This window comes from Lithobates pipiens, unplaced genomic scaffold (genome assembly GCF_037356315.1).
Source record: "Lithobates pipiens isolate NorthernLeopardFrog02 unplaced genomic scaffold, aLitPip1_a1.2 Scaffold_22, whole genome shotgun sequence".
Lineage (NCBI taxonomy): Eukaryota > Metazoa > Chordata > Amphibia > Anura > Ranidae > Lithobates > Lithobates pipiens.
This window is the reverse complement of record NW_027507784.1, coordinates 118420224-118430808: the sequence shown is the minus strand read 5'-3', so window position 1 is coordinate 118430808 and position 10585 is coordinate 118420224. Positions and strand designations below refer to the sequence as shown.

At 41.8% G+C, this 10585-nt stretch overlaps 1 protein-coding gene across 1 annotated transcript in view; it reads right to left on the bottom strand.

Moving 5' to 3' along the window:
- Positions 1–1385: 1385 nt before the first annotated feature.
- The window catches only part of DUSP19 (dual specificity phosphatase 19), a 31967-nt gene continuing 22767 nt past the window's right edge, over positions 1386–10585 (bottom strand). The window contains exon 4 of the mRNA XM_077448140.1: positions 1386–2030. Coding sequence (XP_077304266.1) covers positions 1809–2030 — 222 coding nt within the window. The 3' untranslated portion in view covers positions 1386–1808. The remainder of the gene's footprint in view (positions 2031–10585) is intronic.

The window sequence follows — 10585 nt, the reverse complement described above, 5'->3', positions numbered from 1 at the left end:
ATGAGGAAAATATCTGCAGCCTGAATGAATACTTGTGACATCCAATGAATGTTAAATAAATGGACCCCTAAGTCTCCTTTCATACAAGCGGACTGATGCATTTTAACAGCACACGCCAGCAGAGTATGAGTGGGTCAAAAGTGTTTGAGACTATTAAATATTAAAATATATGCCATATTTTTCATTTTTTTCCCATATGACCTTTCTCTGCAAATTAATTATTTTATTCCAAGCTGTATAGATTATTAAAGGAAAGCTGTAGCATGCATGGTGAGATATTGATGTAATATGTAGAATAGAGCCAGTGCAGAAATCATCTTTATTTTTTAAATGCATGTCTGCAATGTAATTCGCATCAGAAATGATTGGTTTTGGTGCGTTTCACACTTATATAGATAGATAACAGCCAGTATTGAAGCTGCTTGAATTTGGGGCCCATCACTGCTTGAGCAACTACATGCAAGTGGCCACAGTTAACTGCAGGAGCTGTCAAGCTGGATCTTCTAGGGTCCCATGCCGGCACTCTCTGCTCTTTTTCTCCAAGTGCCCCCATATGAAGTTGATTGCTATGGGGGCACTGGGCACATTCCAGAGCTTGGCTGTGTGTTTCCATAGGCACACAAAGCACGCCTTGGCCCCACACCCTTCTCATTCCCCACAGGATTTGATTGACAGCACCAGGAGCTAATGGCTACTGCTTTCATCAGAGCCTCCCATGACTACAGGAATAGGAGAGAAGAGCTACTGCAGACAGGACAGTGCTGGATCGAGAGGAGACTTGGGTAGGTGTGGTGGGGGGGGGGGGGTCGGGTGGGCTGGGAGACGGTGCTAATAAATAATATATAACTAATAAAAATGTTAGTTTTTTTACCATAATCCAAAGAACGCATTGCATTACTTTTGTACTTTAATAGTCAGGGAAATTCAAGTGTCACTACACCCACATCATAAAAAAGCTATCCATAAATAGTGAATTACTTGCTGTTCATACTCAGTCACTATGAAGTTTTTCTGTATTCTGCAAAGGGATTTTGCAGAGTAATGTTGGCCACTCTGCGCATGCTCAGTTTTCAGTGTGTTTCTATGCTGAGCATTTCCTCCCTATCACATTTGAGCAGCCCACGTGACTAGAGTGTCACGCGTGTGGGCATATATACAGTGGTAAATGACACTCCCTCCCTCCTCCCCATGCCTACTAACTAGCTAAGCACAATCTGGGGGGGGGGGGGGACATATAGATTGATGGAGGCTTCACCTATTATTCTAAGACACAGGCTGTGACTGGCAGAAATTCCCCCACACCATGTTATTGACAAAAAATAATAAAGATTTGACTTCAAATATATATTTGTATGATAATTTAAAACGGCGTATTGATATTCATGTTTACTCTGTATTCCAAAGGCTGTTTTTTATTTTGAATATGTGACCAGCAGCAGGGGACTAGAGGCTCCTCCAGCTTATATTTCCCTACAGACAGGCTGGGAAAGAGCTGGGTCATGTGACAGCTGTATATCAATTATAGGAAAATGGTACTTGGGTGTTTTTTTCTTAATAAAATAATTACAGTGCCATCATCCACATACAGAAATAGAAAGGACAATGCAAATGAAACAGTGTGTGTTTAGTATCACTTTAAATATAACATGGTACTGACTGCTGCAAGTTACATAAAGTATGCATGCCTTTTTGGAGTATTTATATTAAGATAAATAAAACACTGCATTTCAATTGACACCTGGAATTCAACTCTTTCTATAAGTAGTGCAACCACGGATAACAAGTAGGAGATGAAGAACACAGTTTTGTCAGTCTGTCTTTTCATGTATATCTGTCTGTCTTCTTATACTGTCTTGATACTTGTGGAGCTGTTCCATAAATCCAGGATTGGGGCAAGCTGCGGGCCTGGCATTTTTTACAATCGAAAAGGCTCTGGCAAAATTCAGTTTATCGTGATACATCAAATAACCAATAATTATTGCTGGAGCGCGAGACACGCCTGCATTGCAGTGGACAAGCACCACTCCATCCTGCCAAAATAAAAGTAAAGAGTTATATAACATTGCATGTACAAATGTTTCCTTTAGCATACCAAAAACTCCTTAACCACTTCATCTGTCACACCTGTTCACCCCCTATGGACTGACGCAATTTTTAAATTTCTGCCATAGACCTGTTTATTTGGCAATAACTTTGTCATTACTAAATATTACAAGGTAATACATATATTGTTTTTTTAGGGACATAATTGGCTTTTTCACGATATTGTCTTGCAACAATGATTTTTTTCCACCCAATCCTTAGACAATAAAATGCAACAAACCTAAACAAAACATATTATTTTTCTTTTTTTTTAGCAGTGTTAGTTTAAAAAAAAACATAAAATGGTGTTATTGCAATAAAATGTGTCTATTTTATTCTGTAATTTGTCCTGTTCAAAATTACTTTAAAATTATGATTCTGGTACAAAGCGTTTCAAAGTTATTTACAAGTGAAATAAAGTGTTTTTTTTTATATGGTATAAATATATGTTAACCACTTCAGCCCTGGATTTACCCCCTTAATGACCAGGCCATTTTTTTCAATACAGCACTGTGTCATTTTAACTGAGAATTCAGTCGTGGGACACTGTACCATAACAAAAGTGATGTCTTTTTTTTCCCCACAAAAAGAGCTTTCTTTTGGTGGTATTTGATCACCGCTGCAGTTTTTTTCTTTTTGCGCTATAAACAGAAAAAAAAGAGTGACAATTTTGAAATTCTTTTTTACTATAGTATATATCCAACAGAAAAAAAAAAAAAAAAAAGGTAAAAAAAAAAAAGAAATTCTTCATCAGTTTAGGCCAATATATATTCTTCTACAAATTTTTAGGTAAAAAATAAATAAATAATCGAATTAAGCGTATATTGATTTGTTTGCGCAAATAGGGGATAGATTTATTTATTTATTTATTTTTTACTAGTAATGGCAGTGATTTTTAGCAGGACTGCAACATTGCAGCGGACAGATCGGACACTTTTGAAACTTTTTTGAGTCTAGTGACATTTATACAGTGATCGGGGCTATAAAAATGCACTGATTACTGTATAAATGACACTGGCAGGGAAGGGGTTAACACTAGGGGGCGATCAAGGGGTTAAGTGTTCCCTGTGGAGGTGTTTCTAACTGTGGGCGGAGTGTTCTGACAGGGAGCACAGAGAGATCATTGTTCCTAATCACTAGGAACAAATGATCTCTCTCTACTCCTGACAGAACGGGGATCTGTTTGTTTACATTAATCACTCCTCAGAGAGGCTGAATGGGGATCTATTGTGGGTGGCTGGCAGATATCACGGCCGCTAGAAAAGCGCACTGGCTCTGGTGGCACACGCGTGCTTGATATAGCTATCAAAGTAACCGCTGTACCGGTATGGCAATACCGCCCGTACCGGTATGACCTGCCGCTGTATAACGCTTGCCAGCAAATGGTTAAATATGTATAAATGTTCATACAAAAAACAAAACTAATGTTTACACATATATAGATAGATAATAAAATAGAAAAAATAAATCAGCATGAAAATAAAAATAGTTGAAGATAGGAGACTAATGGCGCGTACACACGATCGGAATTTTGGGCCATCAAATGACCAATGAGAGCCTTTCATCGGAAAATGCAACCATGTGTATGCTCCATCGGAATTTAGCTGGCCAAATTCCCACCAGTCTAACAGAGACTCTTTACCACGTGATCAGCTGTGTCCAATCACGACTGATCACAATGTAAACAGGAAGAGCCATTGATCAGCTTTTCCTCACTTGCGTCTGTCAGACACGAGTAGAGGAGAGCCAATCGGCTGCTCCTCTGACAGAGGGTCTGTGCTGATTGATTATCAGCGCAGCACCCCCAAGGATGCCCACACTGGACCACCAGGGATGCCACCAAGGACGCCACCAGGACCACCAGGGATGTCACCACCAGGTATGCCAATCAGTACCCACAACGGATGCCAATCAGTGCCCACAATAGGTATCATTGTTTGCCACTGATTGGCATCCATCAGTACCATCTATTAGTGTACATCAGTGCTACCCATCGGTACCTATCCATGCCCACCCGTGCCACCTATCAGTGCCCATCTGTGCCACCTATCAGTGCCCAGTCGTGCTGCCTTTCAGTGCCCATCCATGTTGCCTAGTGCCACCTATGTGTACCCATCAGTGCTGCACATCAGTGCCATCTATTAGTGCCGCATATTAGTGCTGATCATCAGTGCCACCTCATCAGTGCCCGTCAATGCAGCCCCATCAGTGAAGGAGAAAACTTACTTATTTACAAAGTTTTGTAACAGAAGCAAAAAAAAATTTTTTTTTTTTCAAAATTTTTATTCTTTTTATTTGTTTAGCAGAAAATAAAAATCCCAGAGGTGATCAAATATCGCCAAAAGAAAGCTCTATTGTTGTATGACCGTGCAATTGTCATGCAAAGTGCGACAGCACTGAAAAGCTAAAAATTGGTCTGGGCAGGAAGGTGTATAAGTGCCCTGTATTGAAGTGGTTAATGCAACTTTTAGGCAATCCCTGAAAACTTCTCTTCAGAGAAGCTTATCCTGCCCTCACCTAACAACTGTACTTTTTTTTTTTCTTCATCAGCTCATCCCCCACAGTTATTACTTTTTGTATCACTTGACCCTCCCTCTGATGCCCCATACACTTGGTTGGACATTCCAACCACAAAATCCGTCTGATTTTTTCTGACGGATTTTGTGTTGCAAAAAACTTGTGTTGCATACACACAGTTGCACAAAGTTGTTGGAAAAACCGATCGTTCAGAACGTGGTGACGTACAACACGTACGACGGGACTATAAAGAGGGCAGTAGCCTTTAGCTTTTGTCTCGTAATTTATTCTGAGCATGCGCGGTACTTTGTCGGTCGGAATTGTGTACACACTATCGGAATTTAAATGATCGGATTTTGTTGTCAGAAAATTTTAGATCCAGCTCTCAAACTTTGTGTGTCAGAAATTCAGACGGAAAAAGTCCAATGGAGCCACACACGATCGGATTTTCCGACAACAAGATCCGATCGCACATTTTCCGTTGGAAAGTCCGACCGTGTGTAAAGGGTATAAGATTGTAAGCTCTACCAAGCAAGGCCCTCTAATTCCTCCTGTATTGTAAGTGTACTGTCTGCCATAACATTGTAAAGCACTGTGCAAACTCTTGGCACTATATAAATCCTGTATTATAATAATAATAATAATATCTCTTTAACTGCCTGTATTCCCTGTACACTGAGCTGTGTATTTGCAGGTCAGTGTACAAATTTCGGCAATACCAAGATGAAGGAACTCCAGTGCATGCCTGGGAGGGACGTCATCACAGCCAGACCAATGAAAAATTGATACTCAGAAGATGATCCAGCCAAAGATGACATTGGTCAGTCGGGAGCTCCGGGACACCACAGCACTTAAGAGAAGAGGAGTATAGTTCCACTTCAACCCCTTTCTACCAGCAAGAGCAGCCCTTTAAGGTAATCTTAAAAGGAATGTAAAGGCAGAAGGTTTTTTATCTTACAGCAGAGGTCCGCCCACCCCTGCAAAAATTAAAAGTCAGCAGCTACACATATGCAGCTGCTGACTTTTAATAATGAGACACTTAGTTGTCCTCGAGTCCAGTGATGTTGGCACCGCAGCTGATGTTTCCATCAGCTGTCAAGTGCTGCTGCCACCATTGCCAGTAAGCGAACCTGGTAGTGAAGCATTATGGCTCCACGCCAGGTCTCTACTGCCCATGCACGAGGCTCTGCTTCTCTGTCTTACTGGCCCGGCAGTGGGGGAAGGAGGAGGGAGGAGAGCTGCTGACGTATTGGCGATGTCCACGAGTGCCTCAGCCGTCTGGGACTTCCTCTCCTGATTGGCTTAGACACAACAGCCGTGCCATTTGCTCCCCCGCTGCTGTCAAACTCAGTTAGCCAATCAGGAGAGAGGAGGGCAGGGCCAAACGCCAGCTCCATGGCTAAATGGATACACAGAGCTTCAGCTCGGGTGCCTCCATAGCAAGCTGCTTGCTGTGGGGGCACTCAACAGGAGGGAGGGGCCAGGAGCTCCAGCCAGGGACCCGAGAAGAGGAGGATCTAGGCTGCCCTGTGTAAAACCACTGCACAGAGCAAGTATAGCATGTTTGTTATTTTAAAAGAAAAAAATATAGACTTTACAATTCCTTTAATGCCAGAGCTTCCAGGTCATGTGATTACTGTGGCTGGCTCTCACAGTGGTCACATAATCAGGAGCCCTTCCTACCTGCCTCTGACCATACAGTGTGACTCGGAAATGTTGATGACAGCACAATCAATACTGGGGATACATGATTAAGCAAAATTCGAGCACAGAACTGTGACATGAAAATGGATGTGTTTTCTGTGGATAAAAAAAAATGTATACAGTAGATAAGCAAAATAGTTTGTTAGCAGTGACCCATTAAATAAAATAGACTTGCCATCTATTACATTAATATATTTTGTACTTTAATGAGAAAAACTATCCAATTAAATATGAATGGTTTGTATGCTTAACAAAATCAAGTTTCCATGAACGAGAAATCAACAAGCCAGGTATTTTATACAGCTGTACTGAGTGATACAATTACTCAATGCTTTTCATTATGTCCATACATTTATACAAAACGGAAAACTTGGAAGTATTAACAGGTCTATGTAACCCGAGAGAGGTCATTATGCAAAGCAGGACTCAGGTGGCCTGTAAATTATTCTTCACATGGGAAGAGGATACTACACCTAACAAAGAGCAGTGCAATTGAATCTTCCAAGATGTTAATCTATGATAAATAATCCACATTGGATCTAGTGAGAAGTTAATCCCATATAAAGTTGGGCACTCTGCCCACAACCCTTGCTGGTAATGAGATGATTAATAAGGTCTTTTTGGGGTTACAGCAAAGGGTAATAGAGTATATACTGTAGTATTGGCTATGTACAGTATGTAGCATAGAGAGATATGAAAAGTCTACCAGCAACAAAAGTATAACTATAATATTTTTGGGAAACCTACACCTTAAAATGTTGTGTATTACAAAAAACAATACCAAGCACATGCATGGAGAATTAAAGAACTACTTCAAGTTAGAGGCAGATCACCCACAAGGCAACCTATGCAGGAACCTATCCATAGAAGAAATTAGCAGGCAACCCGGTTTGTTCCAAGTTCCAAATTCTTTATTAGGCTACAAGTGGCAGAAAATAGCAATTAATGTAGCCTAATAAACAATAATAAGCCTAATAAACAATTTGCAAATTGGAACATATAGGGTTGCTGGCTAATTTCTTCTATGGATTGATGCCTTGGGAGCACACACTTCAGTCATAAGCACTGGCCCTCAGCAATCTATGTGGTAACAGACCATTTGAGCATGGATAATGTTTCTTCAGCTTATGCAGAAGCCTAGGACTCAGGGGAATGTCCAGGGGGCCCAGATACAACCTTCATGCTCCTGCAGTAAACCAGGGGAACAGCTTAACTGGTCAAAGCTGTTCACCTGCCTGTCGCTTTATAAGGGAGAACACACCTGTAGGCAATTGGTGTTGGATGGGGTGAGCCATGTCAGCACAGGCATTGAAAATTGGAAGGCAAAAAGATGTATTGCTACACTTTCTGGGGGACTGGGCTAATGAAGTGGACCACATTAGGGACCTTGAACGTTGGTGGAAGAATGTGGTAAAGACAAACAGTTTTCTCTCACTTGGACTTCATGGTCCCCTTTTTTCTACCCCTATTCCCTTTCCTCCATGCCTATATACACCCTTAGAAATCCATGGAACAACTGCACCATGACTTCGACTTACCCATTTTTACTGATTCAATGTGTGAATCCTACAACAATTTTTTTCAGGACAGGTTTTCAATATAACCTTTAGACCCCTTTCACACTGGGGCGTTTTTCAGGCGTTTTTCAAGCGCTTTAGCGTTAAAAAAAAGCGCCTGTAAAGCGCTTGAAAGAAGCCTCATCTGCAGTCCCAATGTGAAATGTCAGTGCCCGAAAAATGCTCGTAAAGCGCCGCTTAAACTAGCAGCGCTTTACCAGCGTTTTTTTGAGCGTTAATGGGGCGCTTTTAACCTCTGCTAGTGGCCAAATAAAGGGTTAAAAGCGCCCACAAAACGCTGCTGCCAATATCGTTTTTCAGACGTTTTTCAGGCGTTTTACAAGCGCTTCCCATTGATTTCAATGGGAAGGGGCGTTTTAGGAGCGTTGTATTCACTGCTCCAAAAGCGCTGCAAAGAAGCTGCTTGCGGGACTTTTTTTGACGCTCTGCCAGCGCAGCGCCTCAGTGTGAAAGCACTCAGGCTTTTACATTGAGATTGCAGATGCAGCTTCTTTCAGGCGCTTTTTTTAAGGCTGCTTTCACACTGGGGCGGTATTCAGGCTTTACAGCGCTAAAAATAGCGCCTGTGTAACGCCTGAAAAAAACCGGCCGCTTTAACTCCAGTGTGAAAGCCGGAGGGCTTTCACACTGGAGCGATGCGCTGGCAGGACGGTGAAAAAAGTCCTGCTAGCCGCATCTTTGCAGCGGTGAAGGAGCAGTGTATTCACCGCTCCTAAACCGCTCCTACCCATTGAAATCAATGGGACACCGCGGCAATACCGCCGGCAAAGCGCCGCTGCAGCGGCGCTTTGCGGGCGGATTTAACCCCTTTTCGGCCGCTAGCGGGGGTTAAAACCACCCCGCTAGCGCCCGCACACTGCTGCTAAAACGACGGTAAAGCACCGCTAAAAATAGCGGCACTTTACCGCCGACGCCGCTCCCGCTGCAGTGTGAAAGCAGCCTAATGCTAAAGCGCCTGAAAAACGCCCCAGTGTGAAAGGGATCTTGGTGTGAAAGCACTCGGGCTTTTACATTGGGATTGCAGTTGCAGCTTTTTTCAGGCGCTTTTTTTAATGCTAAAGCGCATGAAAAACGCCTGAAAAACGCCCCAGTGTGAAAGGGGTCTAAGTGATGCATTACGTATGGGACACCTATGATTGCCTTCTCTGAAATGAAGATGATTGCTGCTTTAGCCTGTAATGTTTTCACGTGTTGCTATCACAGGTGGTCTCCTGATGTGCCTTTTAAACCGGTTTTCATTTCATTTTTACGTAACCTGGTTTTCATTTCATTTTTTGTAACCTGGATATGCATTTGTTCTGATGTAATTGATAATTATTGTTGGTGTACCTTACCAATGTTTGTAATGTTTACTTTTTTGTCTTTCTTGTTCTCTATATGAATAAAACAAGATAAATTAGAAAATGGTAAGGCATTGCCTACTGCAATACTTATCAATGTCAACTGAATGAATAAGGTGTGGGGGTAAACCTGCTACCCTGCTTGCTTTTGTACCACTAGGGGGCACTCGTCCTAACAGCTGGTCCGTCCTAGAGAAAAGGACAAGACGGAGCTGGGAAAACATCAAAAAGCTTTTGGAGCAGGCATCACTCAATGCACAAATGGCCTACAGGTATAGGATGAATATCTTTAAAATCAAATAAATTTATCACTGTGGAATTTTTTTTTTTTTTTAAATAAAAGGCAAACTAACCAGTCAAAGAAGAAATCTAGGCTACAGTTTTCACTGAATTTGGGGGGGGGGGGGGAGATCCGGGGGTTTGGAAAATAAGCCCATTTTGGCTTCAATAAATGAAGAAATCAGATGAGGTCCTGCCAAAATTAAAAGAGTTTGTGGAGTTTAATGAAAGTACAGCGTCGTCTGTGGGGTGCTCTAGGACACTCTGGAACACCTTGAAGGCATTCCTCAGAGGTATACTGATTCAGCAGGTGGTTAAAATTAATAAGGAATCCAGGGAATGGGAGGAAAGTATTAGAAAGGAGGTGATAGAGGCAGAAAACAACAATGTAAGTGATCCAACTCTGGAGAAGAAAAAAATATGGTTAAATAAACAAGACTATAAAATAGCAGTTATAAGGAAGGAGGAAACTAGGAGACCTTTTCAGAAGCAATGTTCTTTTGGAGAAAGGGAAAGCATGGGACGAATGCTGGCTCATTTGGTGAAAACCAATTCTCCCCCCTCTGCTATACCAACTATTAGGACAAAAAAAGGAGAGATTTCTTCTCTTACGTCAGAGATTATAGATACATTTAGTGACTATTACAGAAAATTGTATACATCAGAGGATAGATGAGAAGCGAGAAATTGATGAATTCTTGGGGAATTTGGAGATACTGACCATTACACAAGAGGATAGAGAGAATTTGGAAGTCCCAATAACTCTTGGAGAATTACAACAGGCAGCAGCCTGTCTAATCAAAAATCCCTTGAACTGGATGGGCTCCCGGCGGAGACGTATAAATATTATGGAGAAATACTACTCCCGGAGTTGCTTAGGGCATTGAGCGGTGAGGAGATGGAGGGGAAATTGCCTGCCTCAATGCTAGAGGCAACTATTATTAACTATTAATATTATTTATACATAAAGAGGGGAAAGACCTGTTAGATGCAGCATCGTATCGACCAATATCTCTGCTATGCTCTGATGCTAAATTATTAGTTAGGGTGCTGGCAGCTAGGCTGAAAATTTGATCCAAAACATCA